This window comes from Hippoglossus stenolepis, chromosome 4 (assembly GCF_022539355.2).
Source record: "Hippoglossus stenolepis isolate QCI-W04-F060 chromosome 4, HSTE1.2, whole genome shotgun sequence".
Classification (NCBI taxonomy): domain Eukaryota; kingdom Metazoa; phylum Chordata; class Actinopteri; order Pleuronectiformes; family Pleuronectidae; genus Hippoglossus; species Hippoglossus stenolepis.
Genome location: NC_061486.1, coordinates 10,567,119 through 10,591,255, shown reverse-complemented (window position 1 = coordinate 10,591,255; position 24,137 = coordinate 10,567,119). Strand labels below are relative to the sequence as shown.

Sequence of the window (24,137 nt, the reverse complement as noted above, 5' to 3'; positions counted from 1 at the left end):
TTTTCTTCTGATGAAAATGATGAGGAAGTCTTTCGGTGAAAATGAACAGACACCAGATTATGTTTGTTTTAACATGTCATGTTCATTGTTATCCCTGCTTTGTATCTTCATACTGTGCACATATACTATACTAAGTCCTTGTGGGGTCGTGCAATCAAAGCACCAATCAGTTTAATAAACACAATGTTACATTAGAGCGCTAGAGTGACTGTTCGGGACCACACGTGCATTTTACCCATTCACTCTCTAGATCTCACACAGCGCGCCTTTTGCGCACCCACTCCAGCACTCACACCCAGCACGCCTTTTTACGCACGCTGGATATTTGACTCCTCGGTTCTTGGCACGATGTCAAACGTCAGAAACCCAAATGATTCTATAGGAAGAGGTTGTGTGTGTCATTCATTCTGAGCTCATGAGAGGACCAGTCTGTTTCTAGTCGGGAGGGCGACATGACCAACTCATTAACGGTCACAGTGGAGTTTTTTAGACTTGCTCTCCACTTCTCATCCCAGTTACTGTAGATCTGAACAGGGCTCACTGTAGAACTTCTGGATTAACTTGAACTTCGTCGGTATTTTCGGATATTTCTATATTTGATTAATTTAAAACAGAGGGGATGGGGTTGTCTTTCCTCTACGCGCTCTGTATATGGATGACTTTTGTCTCCCCTTCGGTGGGAACAGGGTTTGTTTACCGCTTTCCAGGCATCACAGTGCAGCGGCAGCGCATCAAATCGGAACAGAGCGGCAGCAGTGGACCCCCAGGTACCGGGACCCGTACCCAACTCAGGTGAGAACAGCTGATAGGAAGCTTTTTCACTGATGTGCACTGATGTGAACTGAAATGCTACAGAGCTATTAAATGTATTATTAATCACTGATATTAATTGATTTATTAATTTTCTTATCACGACTTAGTGTTTAACCTCCTCAATACTGTCAACGATTATGTTCAATTCCTTTCTTGTAGTGTTAATATTAAGAATGGAAACTCTCTTATGTGTGTTTTAGGAACTGGTGTCAGTACACTGTCTCCAAAACAGTGTCCTGTCAGGTGCACAATGGCTCTGAAACCACAGTGCAGAGAGTGTATCAGGGCTGCCGGTGGCCCGGACCCTGTTCCAAAGTCGTCAGGTACTGATCCCCCTTCTCCAGCCAAATCCTATCAGCTCCTTCTTTTGTTTGTGTTATTCACTGTTTATCATTCATGATGCCAGGGGCGGATTTAGTGTTTTGGGGGCCCACCAAAGTCTTTAATCCAATAAAGCCACCTGGGAAAAGTTATGTCCAGCGAACCAGGCTCTTATCAAAATGAATGAGGAGAGAGCCATACCTGCACTTTCATTGACCACCAAGAAATAACTGCACACAATTATCAGTCAAATCTAATGATTCGATCATTTGGTGACTTTGCTCCCAAAAAACTGTGTTAAATGTATTTTTTACAACATGTTATACTTCTATTATAGAGGCACCAAGTTTTGCTTGTGTCAAGTGAGTTTTTTTTCTCTCCTGTGTCACCAAGTGTTTGCTCTTCGTGGGAACTGCTGGGTTTCTAATATTGTATGATCTAAACTTTACTACGATAAAAGCCTTGAGATGAAGTATGTTGGGATTTGGCATCATACAAATAAAATTAACCAAATTGAAACAATGCAGCAATCTGATTTTGATATGTTTCCCATCTGGTTGTTATAAATCAGCCGACTGCCTAATTGGGGGGGAAGGGTGGGATATTTATCATTCAAAAAACATCTTCTGCATTCTGGAACTCCCCAATCAGGACTATTTAACTGGTTTGTCTCTCTCATCTAAAGTCTCTGTGTAACACTGGCAGGTAGAGACTCAGAAGCAGAGAAAAACTGTGGTGCACAGATGTGGGTTAAAAAGACTGTTGTCATACTGTCATACACAAAGAAAGAGTCCAAACAAGACAGGTATAAACAGGCAATGAGCAAGCAACAATCCCAGGGAATCAAACAAATGGTAATATACACAGAGGTAGCATCGACTGTCTGACAGGTAACAATAGCCTGAGTACACAAAGGGTTTACTAGAGGGAAATACGGGGACAGGACATAGACAGGTAGAGGTGAAGAGGTGAAGTGGCGTCTCTTCCTGTGTGTTTGTGTTTCTGCATTTTACATTTCCCTGAAGTCAGTTTCCATTTGTTTTCTTTCCAGCTACAGGACCCTCATCAGACCGTCCTTCAAGGTCACCTACAAACAAGTCACCACACTGGAGTGGAGATGCTGTCCAGGCTTCCTGGGAGAAGAGTGTCGTGAAGGTAAGTTTCTCATCTCTGTTTTCTCTTCTTCTTCTTTCACATGATGCAACTTTCTGAAACAGAGGACCAGACTGTGAGAATCATTCTCTGTAGCACTGAAATAGAGGCCATGTGTTTTGCTCGGACCCATCTGTGTCTTTTTAGTAGCACCAGGCAGCTTTTCCCACATCAGAGCGTTTTTTTATGTTTGGTGGTGTGTAGTCGGGTAGTTTGCTAATCGTGCTTCTGTGCAGCTGTCGGCCTCTTGATGTGATTGTGACGTTGTTTTGAATTCAGGCTTAAAGTCTGCTTTGGATTACTAAAGAGAACTTGGATTGCAATAAAACAACAGTTGAAAGGGATCCTGTTTACCTTTTTCCATCTGTGCCTGGAAGGAGGAGGATTAAAATCAAAATTGTTCTCCTTCTGTCTCATGCTGTCTCTTTTATTTTATCATCATAGCTATCACAGTCAAAACTATAAAGGGGCTCAGTAGCCTCGGTACCTCCACCAAGGCCCAGCAGTCCCCTTAAATTCAACCAAGCTGCACCAAATTTCTCATCAGTTCCCTAAAAATGCCCGACCCTGGGAAAATGGTGAAAAACGCCCTATCTTACGATGTTAAAGAAAGTGAAAAACTAAATTATCTGTCCCCTGATCCGGATCCTAATGAATTCTTTCCTGACCCATTCAGCATCCTTCCATTAAGTTTCATGGAAATCCATTAAGTCCAATAAGTTGTTTTTGTGTAACAAAGGGGTGAAAACATAAGAATGAATGGAAAAGGAACTTGTGAGCAACATCCAGCTGTGGATTGTAAAGTGGGAGGTATAGTCTGTGTTTAGGTGGTGGGCAGCTCAGCTCCTGGACAGAACCGACCGCAGACTCTGAGCCCAGTGAAGAGCAACATTTTCAGCCACCACAGTCAACATGAAGCCACAGAGTGGGAGGTGGATGGAGGTCTAATGTAGGGCTGCCTTCACTCTGCTGTTTATACACCGTGCATTCGGAAAGTATTCACGCCTTCACCTCTTCACCTCATGTTTTGTTGCAGCCTTAAATACGTCTTTATTTACCATCATCAATCTGCACTCACTTCACCATAATGACCTGGATTGGAGTCTGTCATGATCTGCCCCTGTTAAGGACTTTTGAGACTTGTTACTGGTTTGTATTTGTATTTCACTTTAAAGGACTTTAAACTTAGTTTTCAGTTGTTTGGACCTTGATTTTATTATTTCCACTTTTACTTTGAAGATTCGGAAAGAATCTTCCGTGTGTATCTCTCACGGGATTTACTTAGATGTCCAATTTATCCTGTTTCCCGCTCCTGTGATTATCTGCCCCACCCTGATGTGTTATTTAGTCTTTGTGCTCCCAGTCCTCCTTGTCAGTTCCTCTGTTCGGTGAGTCCGTTAAGTTCCTGTTAACTCCTACTTGGTTCCCCGGTGTTTCCAGGTCTTGTTCCTGAGTTTTTTGCTAAGGTTTCTGTTTCCTGAGGTTTTTTGTCTTTGGATACCTGAGATCTTAGTACCTGCCACCAAATATCCTGTTTGCAACCACCTGCCTTGTCTGCACTTTGGGTCTAGTTAATCTTGGAATCTTTACAGAATTACTTCCGTGGGTAATTCAATTGACTGAGCATTATTTGGAAAGACACATCTCTGTCTAAGGTCTTACACCTGACAATGCACATCAGAGCAAAACCCAAGCCATGAGGTCGAAGGAACTTCCTGCAGATATCAAAGACAGGATTGTTTCGAGGCACAGATCTGGCAAAAGCTGCAAAAAATCCTGAAACTTCCCAAGAGCCACAATGACCTCCAGTAATCCTTAAATGGAAGAAAATTGAAACACGTAGGAGTTAACTGCCTGGAGAGAGGAACCCTGGCAAGAGAGGTGACCAAGAACCCAAAGGTCACTCTGGATGAGCTCCAGAAATCCTGTGTGAATGTGAGAGAAACCCCCAGAGAGAAGGTCTGAATAGTTATGTCAGTGTGATTTTTTTAATAGAATTGGAAACATTTCTCAAATTCGGTTATGGGTATTGAGTTTAGATTGATGAGGGAGAATCGTTTTTATTTTTATTTTACCGTAAAGTTACCACACAACAAAATGTGAAATCAGTGAAGGAGTCTGAATTCTTTATAAAAATAGGCTTTATTGCTCAGAACCATACTCACATGCTGTCATTTAAAATGCAAAAATTGTTATTTTAAAATTCTTTAGTACACCCACCAACTTGGTAGTTTTTTTTTCGTGTTGGGAAATACAGCCGTTTTTGGAGGTAATTGAAAAATTCTGGCACGGCCTCGTTCACCGTCGTCCAAGATTAACAGTTACCTCAATGAGCGAGTTGTGCCTATTGCTAATAATTACCACACCTTGTTCCATTTTGCTGAATTATTGGTTGTTGCACTTGGATGGGCAGGATCTACCATGAGTTCAGAAAACACTCCTTAATATTAAAGGAATAAACATAGACATTATTACAAAGCCTTTGGAAACCATTATTTGCCTGATGCTGGATATTATTCCTCACAAAGATTAACACACAGCCATATCCGCTGAGTCTGTAATGCAAGCGATTACGGTTCACTTGAGACCAAAGTGGTTGCAGGAGTGTGAAGAGGTAATCTGGCTGTTTATTTAACATTTGCTGAGATGTTTTTTGCACGTTCTAATGGCTATGGAGCAGGGGGGAAATCGCCTCCATATGGGGAGACAGAGGGCCAGGTTCCACTCAGCGAGGAGACCCTCAAGACAAAGGCTGATGTCAGAGATGCTCGGCCTCACACTGAGGAGGAGAGGGAGCGCTGGCAGGGGTCAGTGTGTCGGAGTTAGACAACGAGAGGACGCACGGAGGGGAGAAAGTTAGGACTCGTGCACAGAAACAACAAGGTGTTAGAGTTGGCGAGGCTCAGACAGCTGTGCAGCAACATGCTAAGAGGAGAAATGCAAAGAGAAAAGTGAAGTGTAATGAGGAGTGTGTTTGTCCCACAGGACTCCAGCTGCTACAAGCTGCCCAGACGGCAGCGGAGCAGAGAGCCGGTTCTGTGGGAAAGTGGCCCCACAGAGATTAATGACCATGACGCTCCTCCACCGGGTCTTTGTAACATACGTGACCGTGCTGAGATCACAACAGCCATGAAACAAAAACTGGTTCTCCTCATGTACATTCATCTGTGTACAACACAAAGAGGTCAGGCACAGCATCATATCAGGAATACCTTGGAAATAAAGGTCAATCCTACAATAAAAACATCAGAGAAGTTATACCACAAACTTTTTCCTGTGATTCTTAAGAGAATCTTTTGCTTTGAGTTCTTTAAAGTCCTCACATTTTAATCACATCTGTTAAATCATCAATCGTCAAGTTTATATAAAAGAGTAATTTGGTATTTTGGAGCATTTCAATGCCACTTTCACATGTGTCTGTTAAATATAAAACTGTATGGTCATTACACTGGACTTAGATATACGTTGCGTTAACATTTGATGAAGATGGTGACAGATGCTTGGTGACAACACAATGCTAACTATTGTATACATTACTAAAGAGATTTACGGGGGAAAATATCCACAACCAGGTGAACACACACCAGATTAGTCAGCTGAGTCCACACGAAGCCACGCTGCGGATTCACCACAGGAATTGAATGTCTTATTCACTGGCACAGATTGGGTGTGAATGGGAGGCGAAGGTACGCCACTGCTACATTTGCGTTTGTGTTAGCTTCTGATATACGCCGCACAAACAACACAACGAAACAGAGCCACAATGCAGTTCGACAGCAAATGGTGTCTCCCCATTTTAAAGTGAATCAGCGGTGTTTCAGTTGCATTTGCATCTGCATTATTTGGTTAGCTTAGCTTAGAAATGGTTCTGCACACAAACCATCATGACTTTTATACATTTTTGTTTTGAATTAAACAAACAGGATGTCATTTATATAAAATAAAAGTGGCTGATGGGCAAATGTTGTTTTTTAAACCTTTGGTCAGAACCAGGCTCAGTGTTTCCATGTTTCCATACTTTATGCTAAGCTAAGCTAACCATCTTCTGGCTCTAATGTCTTGTACATTATAATAAACAGGCAGGAAAGTGGTATCAAATACTCACGGCAACAAAACAAATAAGTATTTTCCCCAACAAGTCAAACGTTTCCTGTAAGTGTGGATCATTTCGGTCAGTAACAGAATTCTCTGTCACGAGGCCAACGCCGAACATGAAGCTTGAGTAGCAGAAAACTGTTGCCGCGTGGCTCGGGGCCAGATGTTTTATCAGAGCGAGCGAGGACAGCCTTAACCAATGAAGATGACATCACCTCTGGTTTTAGTTTGATGAGATTCTGGCTCCACTTCAGAGGCCCCTGAGGCCCTCGGAGATGTAGAGACAGGGCACATAAAGAAAGCTCGAGTCAGATTTTAAGTCTGTGTAAGCTGAGGAGTTCCTCCCACCTCTGCACGCACTCTCGTTTCCATTTTCCAAGCTCTGAATCATTTTCTGCATGACACTGATGCCTTATTCTTTTGTTACCATTTAATCATTCTGAATTAATACATTGAATAGTGTTTCCCTTGATTCTGTTTTTTAGAGAAGGCTCACTACACAATAAAGGAGCTAAACTTGTAGTTGTAAAGGTTTTAGAATTCAACATTAATGCAACAGATGCTTCACAGCGCTATCAAAATGTTTACAGCTAATCAGTTTATCGACAAAAAAACTATTCCGCCAACTGAATTATTAGCTTAGTTTTAAAAGCAAACTAGAATGGCACTATGAACACCCACCAAGTCTGCAACAGTTTATTTTATCAAGATAATTATTTGGATCTGTATCAAATTCACACTCTCATAAATATCACTCCCCTAAACATGATCCATAAATTTTTCTCTGAGAAGTCGACAACATTTTTTAGAAACGCCCTCGTCTCACAATGTTAAAGAAAAAGAAAAAAATTCCTGGATCTTCAGCCTGATACGGATCCGCACCAAACTTTTAATGGGTTCTTCCCTTGGGTCACGCCTCCATAAAATTTCATGAAAATTGGATGAGTGTTTTTTACGGAATCCTGCTAATAATCAAACAAAGATGAAAACGTAACCTCCTTGCCGACAATGCTAAACGCTGTCTCCTCCCAGCCTCTGAATTGGGAGGATTGCTGTTTCTCGTAATCTTAGTGAATCTAAGCTGAACATATTCACATGTTGGACTATTAATCACACAAAACAAGGAATTTGAATGCATCACATCTGGCTTTATGAAATTGCAACGGACATCTGCCACTGTTCTCACTCACTATTCATATAGAGCTTTTCAGTCTTGACCACTCAAGGCCCTTCACAGTACAGTTTGGCCATTCACCCATTCATACACCCATTCATACATACTAAGTGCAGGACTTTCTCTTACAAGCATTTATCACACAAGTTGGGGTTCAGTGTCTTGCCCAAGGACACTTCGGCATGTGGAATGGAGAAGCACTGACCCTCTGGTTAGTGGATGACCTCTCCTGAGCTACAGCCGTCTCCAACATACACCAAACATATGACACTGAGCTCTTGAAGCTGCAGAAATCTACAGAGGTAATGCTGTATTTTGAAATGTTCAATGAATCCCTCATTAATTCTACAGTGGCAGTGTTTTCTCAGTTGGTTTTGGCTTTTACAAGCCCTCTAGTGTTCCCTGTGTTTGTGTGTGACTCTTGACCCACTCAGAAGCGGCTTTTTATTCTGTCCTTTTACGGTTTAACCCTCTAACACTCAAGGCTGTGGCTAGACTCCATGCAGGGCCGAGCCGGTCACAAAGCCTGAATGTTTCTGCGTTTGCTAAATGGAAAGTAGGAGTTTTCTTCAACGCATTTTCGTTGACACCCTGACCCGTCAATAATTTTGACAGTCTGGTGTGTGCTGCTCTGCGTACAGTGCATCTCGACATTTACATTTTCACTTTCAGCAGAGTTGTGCTAACGCATGACGGCATGGAACACATTTGGAGAGAAATGTGTTCGTAATTTCCCCCGATGTTGGCCCTTGCACCCCCGCCGCCCTCCTCCTCCTCGCCGCTCCATCACAGCAGCACCCCAGCATCTATCTGCACACATGATCCCATTAACAAGAGGCATTGTGGGCTATGCCTGTGCATTGGGGAGGGGGGGTGTAATCTTAGAAGAATTAGTGCCAGAACCTCCTCCAATGAGAGGGGTAAGCTTTGAAGCTCAGGAAAAGGAGTTTAGCAGAGTTAAACGCAGGGTGTGCCAGGGCAGGATGTTTTTTTAGGTGGAGTTAATTATGGATTTCATTAAAAAAGTGAAAAGGTGGCTGAAAACTTTGAGTGTCATATGTTAATTTGTTAATGCTACAGCTGTGGACGTCACTGTTTCTCCTCTGCAGCTGGATGAGAAGGAAGTGAGGGAAGTTTGCTAAAACCCCACCGTTGGAGGGATTATCTTGAAAACCAGCTATATTATATATCATCCAGAAATACTTCTGTTTTTCCACTTGATCAAATCCTCTCTCACCCCGACGCGGACCTTTGCTCTTTTGCTTACTCTTGCCACCACTGGCCTCTTTATCTTCTGTGTTTTTTACTGCTTTCTACTTCCTCTGCCCCTTCGATTTCCCTCTCGCTTTTCCTCGGAGTAAAGCGATAAAACAGAACCATATCCCACATGTGCTCTTCTAGTCCACAAGCTTTACAGCATGAGGATATGACTGATGTCTCTGTTACGTCCCTGCTTGTGCTCAAATATAGGTCAGACATTAACCTTTGACCTACTGGGAGCTGTAGTGGCTGTTCCTGGTCCTGGTCTGATCTGCCTGATGGATGACGCTCTCTGTTCATTCTCCTTCTGTGGGGGTTTTTCTTTTCTGTCACCACCTTATCGTGGAGTCTTCCCGTCTCTCAATGACATCTTCCCATTTGTCCCCCATGTCTTTCTGTCTGCAACTCCACACATCTGTTTATTCAAAGTTAAGCAGATAAAGTTCCTGAGGTCAAAGAGAGACAGAAGTTTCCACATCGGTCAGTGTGATCTGCAGGTTTGTGTTGTTTGTACTCTTGGTGCTGCTGGGAAATCCCTGTGTGTGAACGTCGAGGTTGCATGACAAGTTTGGTGATTTATTTAGTTAAAGACCATCTTTGCAGTTGTGGCTTCATGGTCCATTATAAGACTTCAGGTCAGTTTATGCTCAAACGGAACTGGCTGGTACTGCATGTTGGATACACTGGAAGATGGAATGAAAAGGTGACATTGATTAAATATGAGGACGCAAGCACACGCACACGCACACGCACACGCACACGCACACGCACGCACACGCACACAAACACACAGTCTAAAGACATGCAGATTTAGGTTTATTAAAAACTCTGAATTGTCTGTAGGTGTCAATGGGAGCATGACTGGTTGTTTGTCTCTGTATCAAGGCTCCAGCTGCCTGTGACCCTCAAAGGATAATATATAGATGATGGATGGATGGATGTGGTGGGGGTGAATCATTCCACTGTCTATGTTTTGCTGAATATACTGGGGGCTCAAGGAGACCTCCATATTTCCAGTTTTGTCGTGGCATTCACGTGTCAATGTTTCTGATATATGACTTGTGAGCAGGGATATTCTGCTGCTCCTTTTTTCCTCTCTGTGTCTCCACCCTTTTCATTCTCACCATTTCATTAGACACGGCTGCGGAACGACTGGCACCTCAAACGCATCGCCCTCGTTTCGGCCGATCACAGTGGCGTCGTCTCTCCTCACCAGATTTACGGAGCATCATCTCATAGCATGACGATGACTCCACGTCTGTGCAACAGCAGGGCCGTCCATCTCTCACTGTGACTGATGTGTTGAGAACATTGCAGCTTCAGAGCAGTAGCAGAGTGCTGTCTTGACTGAGAGGCCGGAAGGTGCAGGGTGATCTCATGAGTGGATGCATTTCCTGAGATATTAGGGAAGGACAGAACTCTCAGATAAAAATGTTTGTCCCTGTAGCATGACCACGTCTGTTGAGGGGTGGCCCTTACTAAGCCAGTATTTCATTTTCTACCAAATAATGACATTAAAGCTGCTTTCAGACATGGAGAGGAGTCCAGACATTTCTCAGAAATTTTCCAGAGGGGCTTGTATGTGAAAATGCAAATTTTCTAGTCAGAGACATTTTTCAGAACATTTCCTGCCAGCCCCCTTGTGCAATGTGCAGAAAATGCCAAATGCGAGTCCATGTGAAAGTACAGCAGGAAATTCTCCAGGAAAATTCACAGTGAGCGAGTTGACGTGTTGATGACAGACGAAGAACTGGAAGAATACAAATATCTCAGGGTGAAGGTTTTGGCGATAATGATAATAATAACGTCTGTCTTGATGTGCTGTATTCAAAAACACTAAATTTCCGCCATTGAATTCATGGGTTGTGTCCTGCCTCCCGACATTGTCCTGTTGTGAACACGTCTGACCCACACAATCTCCTCCTTCTATGAAAGGCAAACTACAGAAAATGTCGGGACCCAATTTTTCTGACATTTTCACCAGTTCGTGCCTAAAAATGGCTCATGTATCAAATATAAAGGAAAATTCTTTAACCTGCTAATTCTTTGCATTTCTTACTTGCAAAGTGTTGAGTTTATATAAATAGTGTGTGGCCTGTCAACTGGCATCATGGCGAGAAATACTTAATGGTCCCTCTGTGGACAAGTAGACATCTTGGTTTTCAAACAGGGTTTCGTTCACCCTCCTCCACCAGCCACCGCAGTCAAAGTGGGTGTGTGATTTAGTGAGGGAGAGAGTTTGTGACATTGTATGTGAGTCTGCCTGTGCATATGTTTGTGTGGGTGTGTGGGTGTGTATTCTGTGCCAGCTGTTTTTCATGCCAGCAAGAACTGACCACTTGCTGGCTGGGGCCGACACACAACAGGGTCCTGGGATGCAGCCAGCTGTCAGAGGGTGTCTGTGGTCTGAATGCACAAAAACACACACACACACACACACACTCTGTGTGTATCTTGGAGATGTAACAGTGTCTCATAAGAATGTCCAAGAAGATGTTTCAATTTATCATTTTTTTCTCTCCTCCCAAGCAAGTTTTTAACAACAATTAAAAGGACTGTGTGTCCCCATACGCTATGGGGACTTATGGGTAAGTCCCCATAGCGTAAAACATTACATTTTAAAGTAAAGAGATGCTTTATGTTTAATGTTAAGGTTAGTTTAATTTTAGGGTAAGGGGCAAGGGAATGCATTACACCAATGATTGTCCTCTCTAAGATAGATATACAAGGTTGTGGGAGTGTGTGTGTGTGTGAGCAGGTGATTTCTTTGATCCACATCCAGCTCTATTGTAGGAAATGTAGCTGTCTCAACAGACGATGCCTGCAGTCTGACTCACACTCTTGCCAAGTTATCCCTGTTCTGTCTTGTACCACGATCACTAATGATGACTCGTCAAACAGGTCGGTGCTTTCATAGTTTCCTGCGCTGACACATGCTCATTGTTTTGGCTCATGCGATGTTCTAATGAAGATTTATCTACACAGAGCTTCTTATCTTATTGACACCGTGTGCTTTGCCTGGAGGGAGTTTGATCTGAGCCGTTCCAAGTTTTCTCTCAACCCTCGACAGCCGAGCATATGATTAACATCAGCTTTGTTTCTGTACCTTGTTATTTATGGTCGTGTAATCCATTTACGCGGTGCATTATCCAGCAAACTGATATTTTTATGGCATTTAACTGCATTTTATGAGATTCTGTCGTGTAAATGGAAAAAACCTGAACAGATGTAATACTTGTCCTGGCATCATTTTCAAGCAACTTTTCATGAAGATCAGTTTTAGCATCTGAATATTTCACATAACTTCTCAAACACATGTGTCCTTCCCTTTGGGGCAGAAACCGTTCGATATTCTCTCTGTTTATTTTGCTTCCCACTAAAGACAACATGATTCTGATTCTTTCCCATGAGCTGAGAGCAGTCCAAGAAAAATAACCCGGTCTTATGTTGCCATGGTGTAATTATGGATCCAAACAGACTCTATAACCGCGGTCCCGTTCTAAACATCGGCTCAAGCACAGCGGAAGTTTGGTTTTCTAAACCAACATAATTAAATTCCAACTGCAGGAACAGAAATCCCTCCCGCCACATATAGAAAATGAAATGCAGTTGTTTTGCTCTGGTTCACATTTATGGTGGATAGACTTAACTCTGGTGTTCTGTTCTGTGGTGTGTGTTTATGACATAATAAGATATGACTGGATTATTTCTGGATCTCTCTGGACCAGCGATGGAGATGGAACAAGTTATCTTGTTAGGAGTGAGTAACGGAGCTATAGAAGTTTCCTTTTTAGGCCTGAGGAGCAGAATCCATCACAGATGAGGAAGAGATGTGAGATTTCCCTGTCAACTGACTCACAGCAAAGCAGCTACAAGGCATTTTAAAAGTAGAAGTACTTCACAGCCAGTTCTCTGAGGCTTGTTGAAATGGTGAGTGAAAGTGGGTGTAAACCAAAAAATACCTTGACTGTCTCTAAAACAACTTCATTCATTCATTCATTCATTCTCTACTCCCTGTAAAATAAGTTTACAAGTTTACACAATGGTGCAGTAAATTGATATTTCAGACACGAACTCCAAATAATTGGGTACAGACATTTTCCAGGGTGGCGTGTTCATAACCACATTCAGGTGAGTGGTGGTACCTGGACAGAACGCGCAGGAGGCAGGACATGATGTATAAATCCTTTTGCAGAAGGCACAGTGTTTAAAGCACATCGGCACTGGGGTTGTCCCTTATCGTCAAAAGCTCTCGAATTATCTTGTCTTTCCAAGTTGACATCATTGTCTGCGTCTTCCGCATGTATCGGATCTATTTTTCATCCTGAGATATTTGCTTCCTCCAGTTTTGTGTCCCCCGCGAATCAAAAACTTTGCCAACGTGTCAACTCAATAGCTTTGAATTCTCTGAACTTGGTGCTGTGTTCTCACGTGGCCTCACTGTGATAGTCTGACGACATTTTACTCCGGAAAAGTTCTGGAAAATGTCCAGAGCAAAATGACTTGGACATTTGTGTTCTCACATACAAAACCTCCAGAAAATGACCATGCTAACCATCATAGCCTCAGTTCAGCTCACGAAACACGCCTGTTAGCATTCTAATCACCAACTACAGCTGAGGTTGATTATATTATTTTGCTTGTTTTGAACCAAGTGAATTTTTCACACGATGGTGTTTGATGAAGGATCTTCAAAGTCGTTGCATCCTGGGAAAAATACCAAAGGACCAAATTTTACGACAACCCACCCAGGCCTAGTTATTAAATATTTCAATCTGCACCAAAGTGGTGGACCGACCAACCCACATATAAACTGGCATTGCGATCCACTGAGTCACACCACTAATTTAGCTCAAACTAAAGCTAAACACATCATCACAAGATCACACTTGGAACTCATCGCAGATTGATGTAGTGTACATGTGTCAGAGGGTGGAGGCTTCCTCTGGATCCATGATGAATAACATGAAGGCCCATCAGCTCATCAGGCCTCTCACATAGCGGAGCCGGAGATTGCCCACAGACCTGCTGTGGTGCTGTGTGTGGCTTCGACGTCCTTGCTGGAGTCGCTGGGGAAACCTCGGTGCAGTCAGTCACAACAAAGCAGCTCATGTGGGGTCATTTTGGTCCCGGCGGTTGAACAGCCCTCAGCATTTGGGCTGATGAAACCCGAGGAATGTGCGTTTGGGGTTGAGCTGTTGATTGTTGTTTCTGTCCATGGCTGCACTCCAGGACGAGATGTTCAAGATGTTGATGAAACAAGGCATTCAGAAACCTCACCCACACAGTCTGATAGACCGCTGGACTGGATGTAGATGATTATAGACACACAGACATGGTACAGACATTCACGCCGGCCTATTTCAGTGAGGCAGAAACCTCAGAGGCTGCCGTTAGTGCCCTGTGCGTCGCGGTTGGAGACGATGATTTTGGCAGGCCCCAGCCATTTGGGTCATTTTGTTGTTAGTTAGTTATTTATGAGCACCAGTTGTTCCTCATTCTGTTTCCCTGCTATGACCGCAATGTGGGTGGGTCCCATCATTGGGACGGACAGCTGACATTCCACAGTTCCTATGAGCCATGGACCAGAGGAAAAACTCAGATTTAGAACAAATACAGGGTTTTTCATTCTGTATTGTTATTCTGTATTTTGGATTCTGGGTTACAGCTCACGTAAACGAACCACAATTGCTGCACAGCGTGTCTTCGGGTATATGTGGTTTAGTGGTTGCTAGAATGGTATAATTTGGGAGAGAGATGACCAAAGTTTTCAAAACAGACTTAAATAACAGAATGTAACTGGCAAACAGGAATTTCAAAAAGGGACATATTGTTTTAGAGGGTACTAATGGCAAAAAGGAAGAAATGTGAAATAATAAAAATTGTCCCAAACCAACATCTCAATACCTTCAGTTGCGGCACTTGTTCCCAAACCCATGGATTTATACTGAAAACAAACCTTTAAAGCTTTAATAATCCAAGCAAACATATAGAGTTTAAATTTCAAGAAAGGCAAAGTAATTATTAGACTTGACACTGAAGATTATTCAAAGAGGAGTAAATAGTGACTTTGTCCCGGACCATTTTCATCAGTGGAGCAACACACGTGTGGTGCACTGCTGAGTATTCATAGCATCATAAATCTTTTTAGGAAACACATCACTGGTTGTTTTTGTTTGTTGGAGGTCTTTAGCAGAGAGGAATAATGTCAAAGTTTGGATACACACACAACACTTGTCTTTGATTGTCACTTGGTTTGGTTCTGTGGTTGGTTTTCATTGGACAAGAATACACAGAATAAACACAGAATATATTACCAGTCTGTAAGGGGTGATTTAGTGCTGTAATAACAAACTTTAAACTTTAAAGTAGATACATAAATTATAAATGGTGCAATTAAATCTCATTTTGTAGGAATATGAGTGTATGTGAGTGTGTTTTTTTGTGTTTCCATGAGCTTTACACAGTTAATGTGTTTGGCTTTGGTACCTGGAGGTGGATGTGAGCGTGGGCATATAGGCCATCGCTGTGAGTGGGCGCACCGATAGAAAACCTGCTGAGTCAGGAGGTTAGGAGACAAGCAGGTGTGCATCGACTGTGTGTGTGTGTTTGTGTGTGTGTGAGAGAGGGACAGAGAGAGAGAGAGAGAGAGAGAGACAGAGAGCATGTGTCAGCAAGAGATAAACTTCAATGAGAGGTCTAATAATATTTATTCTGTGTGTGTGAGTGACGTGATTTACTGTAAGATGGAATTCCTAATAAATTCTTGGGGCTGGTTTGATGGGTATTGTTCCTGTTTATGTTAGCTCGACCTGCTCAGCGTGAGATACCAGTGATGGTGCCAGGAATGAAAGAGAGGAAACAGAAATGAAAGAGACGGAGGCAGAGGAAAAGACAGACAGAAGTAAAAAGTGGCAGCCTGTATGCCTCCTGTAATGTGGAGACTAAACATGTTGTTGTCTGTGGTTCTTTCTTACAGAGTGTATGAACTGTACCAGCTTCACTGACATGAACAGCCGACTTCATGCAGTTGAATCCAAGGTAAAGAAGATCCCCAGTACAACCATTTTTACACAGAGGATTTTTAAGATATTTAACTGAGGTCCGATGTGTCTGGAATCTGCTGTTGTTCCAGATCAGGCTGTTAGAAGAGGGACGTCCTTCACTGCCGACAGCCAACAGTTTAGCAGAGGGCTCAACGAACAATGAGGTGGACACACCTCAACCAACTCCTATTGGACCCCCGTCACACCTGCCACCAGGTGCCAACACATTCCGAAACATTTATTTTGAATTACATGTGCGAATGAATGAACAGTAAATGCACGAATTCGAAAAAATTAAAGCTACAGAGGTTGAGATAACGATTTATAATCCGTAGTATGAGTTTAACTTCCAGCCTTCCACATTTCCATGTAATTCAAAACAATCAAGTGTCTTTAATTAAACCCTCCCCACCCCTTTCCAACGCCTCCTGTTTGTCAAAAATATTTATAACATTGTCTTTTTTATTTTTGCTATACTTTCTTGCTTTTTTGATGGACTGCTCCTTGATATAAATTTAAACTGAATGATTATTAGAATTATACACTTGACTCTGACTGTCTTCTCTTTTCTTTGGAGTACCAGGAAGCATTGGGCCTCAAGGGCCCATTGGACCCCCAGGACTTCCTGGTTCTGCTGGACCTCAGGGTTTGGCTGGAAGCCCAGGCCTTCCTGGACCCAGCGGTAAACCATCATCAGAACTTTAAGTCTCATCTGCAGTTTTAAAGATGGATACTTGTGACAGTTGGGACTTAAACATTACAAATTAATTATGTTTTTTTGTTTTTGTTGCTGCTCAGGACCGAAAGGGGACAGAGGTCTACCTGGGGATGGAGGTCTAACGGGCCCTCCTGGTCCACCGGGTCCTCCGGGGCCAAGCTCCACTCCCGTCCGAGTGAGAGGGGATGTCTTTCAGGTCGATGACCAAGGTGAGCAGACTGTTCCAATACAAATGTAATCTCTCAAATCAAATCCCAGGTGAATTTAAATGATATTTTAACAGAAACAGATCTTAGCCACATGGTTAATTTCTGGCCCAAAAACAAAAGCATTCAGACTCTGAATGGCTTAAATTGATGCCAGAACCTCAGGTCTATTTTCACAGCTCCTCCTACAATGAATCATGTGTTTCATCAGTTTCAAACCCTCACATATCTCATGCATATGTCCGTCCTGTTCATTCCTTGCAAACGTTTTGACAGGCAGAACACGAACATTGGCCAAACTGCTGTCTATGCATGGAAAATAACTTGGGGGGGGGGCACAGGTGGAAGCACAGAGAAAGAAGCAGACTTTAGCTGTTATCAAGTGTTTAAGTGCGCATATGGGTCTCTCCAGCTTTTAGTAACTGACTTCAGTCCGTAATGGAGAGAGTATTGTTTCTTTTCCCAAGGAAGGCTGGCTTAGATTTAGTTTAATAGTTTCCGTGTGTTCGGCTGCGGCTGTGCCACTGTTTACTGCAACCTCACTTAACACCACCACCTACAACAGAGCCAGATCCAAGCATATAAATCAGAAGATTAACCCAGGAGCTGAATAAGTCAGGAAAAATATGTTAAGGCATTTTCTCATCCATCATATCCAGTTTAATATAACTTGCTTCCTTCTCTACTCCAGTCCTGCAGAGAGCACTGAACACAAGGATGAAACTCATGCAGGGAGTTTAAAGCTGTTTTCAGACATGCACTGAACTCCAGACATTTTCCTGAACTTTTCTGGATGGGCTGTATATGAGAACGCAAATGCCCAGCGTCAGTTGTTCTCAACATCTTCTTGCAATTTTGCGGAGGGGCTGCATGCGAGAGATTTGTTCGAGTGAGCCGATGGAGAATACAGCTGGATAATGTCCAGAAAATTCACAACGAGTGAGTGGACGTATTGATGATGTTTCTAACACATGGCAGATGCAAAACTGGAAAAAGGTGCAATACACATAGAAGACACAGACAAAGATTTCAACTAAAGACAATGAGTTTTAGAGCTTTTGGCAATACGGGCGATACAAGGTTTAGTTCTAAACAAAATGTACAGACCCAATTTTTCCGGAGTTCATGTCTGAAAACAGCTTTAATGATCATAGATTTCTTAATGTTTGTAAAGATCATCTGGAAATGTTGACATTTCAACCCATGATACTCAGTAGTCAACATAATTACATGAGTACTCAGTGCTTATCGGTTGGACCCATCTTCAAACTCCAGCTTCATTTCGATATTAATTATATCTGTAACATGTTGTGACTTCTTCTTGAGCTGTGTTGACAGAGTCTGTCCACGGACAAACAAACGTATAGACTCCTGCTCAAACCTGCCTTTATGTTTACTCCTGCTACAGTAGGTGTTTACAGTGAACATTAACCCCAACCTGAACCTAAAGGCCAAACTTGTTTTCACTCACCATTGTCATTACATCTTTATGGATTGGATTATTGGTAGTGATGCTCTGATTGGTGATGAGGGTTTGGAGCAGGTGACTGACAGCGAAAAACCCAATTACAGACGGAAGTCCCTCCATTTGATCCAATCTAGTACCGACAGTGAAGTTTGATATCAAGTCTATGTAAATTTTAGCCAGACTGTATCCTGGCACACGTGGATGCTTGGGATTCTCTGTGGGTGCTCCGCGGCTCGAGCACCCACAGAGTCGACACCTATGCCACCACCACATTGAGAAGATATAAGAACAAACCCATGTTCTAAAATGAGTTGAGCGCCGTGGTTTTACCACATGGAGGCAGTAGAAGTCTGTGCTGTAATCATTACCTCACAGAAGACTTCTGGCTCTGATTAAGCTTTTGGCTGGCTCTGCCTTTCTGAGCCCGGGACTGTGTCTGCGGGTCTGGAACTATGTAGATTTGGGTCTGTGGGACCGTGTAAGCTGAGGGGGGCCAACTGGCTGTAAATCAGACCTAATTTGTTAGCTGTCAGCACAACAGTCTGCGTTTTGGGGAACAGGCCGTGGCCCGCAGCCAAAACGCCGGGCTGGCTATGAATGAGGGAGTAGATAGTCTGCCACTCATGTGGAGTTTCTTGGGGAGGGAGCCAGACTCGAGGAGACTGTAACATTAGAAAATTAGTTCCAGATAGAAATGTGTTCCTTCTAGACCCAGTCTGTGGACTGTAACAGGCTCATCTCTGCACAGGGGGAAGACTGACCCAGAGCATATGGTAAAGTGGAGAGGAAGTGGAAGTGTGGCGGGGTTTCAAACAGAATTTATTCTTACAAGCATATTTAAAAATATCCTACATGCTGAGAACAAAGCATAACTTCCACTTTGTTCATGTTTTCTTATCGTGTCCGAGCATTTACTGCTCCATTAACTGGGACCTCCTTCAGATGGAGCAGCTGTTCCTGTCCATCACTGTCACTGCAGATTGAATTCTCCTGTCGACTGCTGATGAAACTCAGACTGTTGACCCTTAATGTCTTCACTCTTCTGTCGGCCTCAGAAAAGAGTTCAGCTAACAGTATGTAGGTGTATGGATAAAGGAAACAACATGGAATGATGTGCCAAGGATGTACAGTCACAAAAACAGTCTGTATCTCCAACATGGATACAGAGCTTGTTTCTTGTATTTTACATCATCTATCCATGTGTGTTTACCATCTCCTCAGTTACCCTCAGTTGGATATTGTATTTAATGTTTTTCATATTTGGCTTCCCAGTCCACATTATCTTTTGTGCAAATGTTTCAATAAACTTTCAGTTTAAACTTCTGTTTTTGATTTTTCCAGAGGAGATCCACACACCTCCCCCTGCTCCTCAGATCATAGTCGGGCCACCCGGTCCAACGGGTTCCTCCGGCCCCTCAGGTATGGATATAAGATGTTTCTAATCCCCATGTTAGGAGAACACGCCCCGTAAATCGCACCATGTTCTCAGTCTAACACAGTTTGTGAAACATAACTTCAGGGTTTCGACCTTTTCAACCTCCTTTGGAAAGTCAAGCATTGCTTTAATACTCAAAACCAAGAGAGACGTGGTAATTTAAAGGAGCAAGTGAAAGCAGAGGAGATAAAAAAAATGTTTGTATTATTATTATGCAGCAATAACTTCATTCACCCATTTTCTGAGAAATCAAGGAAGATGTTGAAAAACTCCATATTACACAATGTTATAGAAAGTGAAAAAATATTCCTGGATCCGCCCCCTGAACCAGATCCATACTAAAATTGAGTGGGTTCTTTCCGGACCCTTACCACATCCTTCCACCAAGTTTCCTGATAATCTGTCCTGTAGTTTTCACTTAATCCTATCAGACAAACAGATGAAAACATAACTGTCTTTGCAGAGGTATTAATAAAGCTGGGTTAAATTGACTGAACTGAACTTGATGTTTTTTGTGAATGACATCAGGACCAAGAGGACCTGCAGGGTTACCGGGCCTGCCTGGACAAGACGTGAGTAGCTGTCACTGCGGGCTGATTGCTGATCAATAAAAACATGAATGCAAATGCAACATCATTTACACATGCGCTTCTGTTTATCTGACATAAGGGCAAGGAAGGCCTCCGAGGCAAGCTTGGAGATCTGGGGCCTAGAGGAGATCCAGGACAAAGGGTGAGGTCGCTTTAGAAAACCTTCCTCATTGTTGGATTAGCAGGCCGGCTGAACATATTTGATTCTACTGAACTTTCAGATGCTTTTTGTTCTACGTTTTGTAAATTGCCTTTGCTGTCATGCAATCCTAAACACATTAAAGGTGAGCGAGCTACTCTTCAAAGACTCACTCCGAGCTGTGACTAATCCCCCTCTGTCTCTCTCGTCCAAGGCCAGGCCTCACTAATCAGGGTAGCCATGCCGGGTCCCCTCTGTAGTTGGCTCTCTCGTGGGCCTCCGTCTTTAAACCTGATCCCCTTCCTCGACTAGCATGATTTAAGATTGGAGGTCTGGTGAAGAGGCAGATTAGCACGGGGGATAAAGAATGCGAGACGGTAAAGTGTGTATGTGAGCAGGGGTCTAAATTATTTTTATGTCCTTCCTCTACCAGGGGATTCCAGGTGTAGCAGGCGAGTATGGTCTACCTGTGAGTATAAGGTTATGGTGTTTCATAAAACATGCACATACACACACACACACACACACACACACACACACACACACACACACACACACACACACACACACACACACACACACACACACACACACACACACACACACACACACAAAGCGGTAATGACAACATTATTGTACTCTGTTTCACAGGGAGCACCGGGGCCAAAAGGAGAGCCAGGAGCAGGCTTGAATGAGGTAAGAGACGATGGGTTTTTTTTTCTTGTTTCCTGCTGAGCTCATTTGAAAAATGATCCTAAATAAACATGATGGTGTTGATCAGGGAGAGGCCATGCAGCAGCTCAGAGAGGCCCTGAAGATCCTGGCCGAGCGGGTCTTGATCCTGGAGCACATGATCGGCATTCACGGTGAGGAGAAAAACAAAAATGGAGGAATGTGTTGTTATTATCCTCTATAGATGATGAAGGAATCATCTGATTATCTGGCAAAAGCTTGGCGTTTACAACTCTGTCACATGAAAAGCTACATCCAGCAGCCAATTAGCTTAGAAAGGTGTATTTAAAGCTCACCAGGTAATAGACTATATCTAATTTAGAACTAAGAGGGACAGTCTTTTAATTAGCAGCCAGTTGATTATAAATTAATGTGAATATTTTCTTGTTTGTTTACTCTTCTATGATCTTAAAACTGTAATTTGAAATCCAATAAAAAGTCCCTATAGCATCTGGGCTCTTTCTACTTTTGGCTGACGTTCAAAAGACCAAACAATTAATTGATTAATCAAAAAAATAATTGTTGTATGGATGAAGCTACAACATGTTTATTAGTGAGCTGTAAAGGTGCTGGTTGGTGCAGTTTGTTTCCTTCAGACTGAGCCAGGCCTCTTGTTTACAGTCATTACACTAAACTAACCACCCCTTGGCTCTGCAGCTCCATTCAAACAAATGTGATATCAACCCTCTCATCTTACTCGCCACCAGGAAACAAACAAGCGTATTTCCCTTTTGAAGAAGAGTACTGTCTCCACTCACTCTTCTCCTTTGTTATGTCTTTCTTGTCTTTAAACAGACATCTCTGAAGGATCTGGATTTGGAAACATTTTGGACCCACTCTCTTTCTCTTCCATAAAGACCAAACGTCTTCAGCCCGTTCAAACCACCCCTCAATCTCCAGCGCTGGTGGGGAGACAAAGACGATCCCCCCTTTAAGAGTCCATTGTCTAATTCTGTACATGTGGTCTTGCGTGTGAGAGATGTTGCAAATTTTGCTGAAAGTTTTGTTCATGTAATTTTCCCTTGTGACTTAACATTTTGGAATTTATTTTTGTCTAATTGTCTTAGTACTGTTGTGAAAATGAAGTTCTATGAGATGTTGAGCATTTCAAACACAGGAAAGGCTTCTTTGAGCCTTTTTCGTTCAGTTACTGCTGGATCTTAGTCTACACAACCTTAGCAGCCGCACTTACACGGTGTTTTACTATGAAATATAATCTCATAAAGTGTTATGAGCGTTTTGGCGTCATTCTTTCCTCTGATAAATGCCTGTTCCCCGAGCGCTGGATCCAAACTGTAGTACTGTTAAGTGTCGAACACATTCTTGGAACAACCTCGGGGTTAGTCCTGCGTTAGCTTGTCAAACATACTTCTTCCTCTTCTCCGTCCGTCTCTCTTGCTGCGCTCTGCCTTGTTAAAGCTGAGGTAAGACATGACAAGCTGCCAAGAAGATCTGCTTAACATAACGTTCGGTGAAATGAATCGCATCTGGAGGGCGCACATCTGGAAAGCAAAAGGAAGGGATGCTGAAACAGTTACGCTTTGGCCTGGAAACCTCAAACCCTGCTCAGCTGCAGCGCACCTTCTTGTGAACTGGCTGACAGAGCACTAAACCTGACAGGATCCCATTGACTTCTTCATAAACTGCCGCTGAGATGTGTTTTCCAAACTGTTGAGATTGTTGTATAATAAGTCTCTGGGAGGCCGAGCCTGTCGGTCTCTGAATAATAAATGATTGGCACAATGTTTGTTTTCTCCATTACAAGGTTCATATGTTAATACGTATTGTTTAGCATTATTACGCTTTCTCCCTTTCTTTCAAGGGTGTATCATGGGAAGAATGTTACCACTCGTATTTCCGTTCATATGGAGCTACAGCCTGGAGCTTGCAAACTTAGCTTAGCCTAAAGACTGAAAATAAGGAGAAACAGCCAGCCTGCCTCTGTTGGAAGCATAGACTGTGTATAGAAATGGACAGAGACTCCAGGTCCTGAAAGTGAAGCCAATGCGGTAAGGCCTGAAACCTGTACTCTCTCAAATAGCCAGCAGGGGGCAACTCCACTTCTCGCAAAAAGAAGTCTACCTGAAAATGACCATACTTATCTCTTACTTTATGACGCCAGTAAACATTGTCACAGTCTATAAGCTTAACTAAACTAATCCTGCTACAAACAATACCAAACTCAACAGCTAAATTAGCTAATACAGGATATTTATCTGGTGTTTTGCTAGTGTTAGTTAGTTATACTCTAAGATGAGATCCTTTTCTGTTGAACGCTAATGCCACAAAATCACTGTACACAAGAGAAACTGCAGCACATGACAGATTGCGGCACATGACCACCTGTGAAACCACAACATGTGCTTTTTACACAATGGTGTTTGTCCGAATTAATATAACATTATAATGAGTGATCTTTAGAGGTGGAAGTAGGTGGATTGTTCTGCTTATTTGGGCTGCGCCAGCTAGGCTAGCCGTTTCCCCATTTCCAGTCTTTACGCTAAGCTAAGCTATACCTCCGACAAGCACAGCTAAGCAAAAAAGGTGATAGTAGGGGGATTTTATTACTTTTGGACAGAGCCAGGCTTGGTGTTTCCCCACAGTCATAGTCAAAAAGTGAACAAACCTATTTCTGTTGTTCAGTTTCTGGGGTTATCCCACTTAATAACAAGTCTAATGAAGGCCTTCCTATTAAATGTGTTTGTTGTGTTTTGTGCACGTTTCATTTCCTTGACAGTGTTCCGGTGTGATGTTGTTAAATTTGTAAAGCAATGTACTCAGCAGATATTCATCTGTGTTGATAGCCAAAGAAAGATTAAAGCCTCAACAACAAAGGGATTTCATTTCATCGTCACAGCTTAATTGTATATAATTACATTATAATTACATTCACACATCCTGTACAGGACACCTTCACAGCGTGGAGAGACTATTTACAGGCAGAAGCTTCACTGCTGCTCCTCCTCCTCTTCGTCTTCCTCCTTCTAC

General features: G+C 42.8%; 1 protein-coding gene across 3 annotated transcripts; it reads left to right on the top strand.

The window, feature by feature from the left end:
- The first annotated feature begins 233 nt into the window (after nucleotides 1–233).
- On the top strand, nucleotides 234–22,894 carry LOC118105687 (collagen alpha-1(XXVI) chain). Of its 3 annotated transcripts, none has more exons than XM_035153464.2 (14): nucleotides 234–792; nucleotides 1,014–1,136; nucleotides 2,192–2,289; nucleotides 15,795–15,856; nucleotides 15,951–16,077; nucleotides 16,439–16,543; nucleotides 16,660–16,788; nucleotides 19,595–19,672; nucleotides 20,217–20,260; nucleotides 20,358–20,420; nucleotides 20,851–20,886; nucleotides 21,069–21,113; nucleotides 21,199–21,283; nucleotides 21,945–22,894. In XM_035153464.2, the coding sequence occupies exons 1-14, from the start codon at nucleotides 620–622 to the stop codon at nucleotides 22,082–22,084; spliced, it is 1,308 nt and encodes a 435-aa protein (XP_035009355.2). In that variant the 5' UTR covers nucleotides 234–619; the 3' UTR covers nucleotides 22,085–22,894. The 3 variants fall into 3 exon arrangements, with proteins under 3 accessions (XP_035009355.2, XP_035009353.2, XP_035009354.2); XM_035153462.2 differs by having other exon boundaries at nucleotides 235–792; nucleotides 2,186–2,289; XM_035153463.2 differs by having other exon boundaries at nucleotides 237–792; nucleotides 2,186–2,289; nucleotides 16,445–16,543.
- The last annotated feature ends 1,243 nt before the right edge of the window (nucleotides 22,895–24,137 follow it).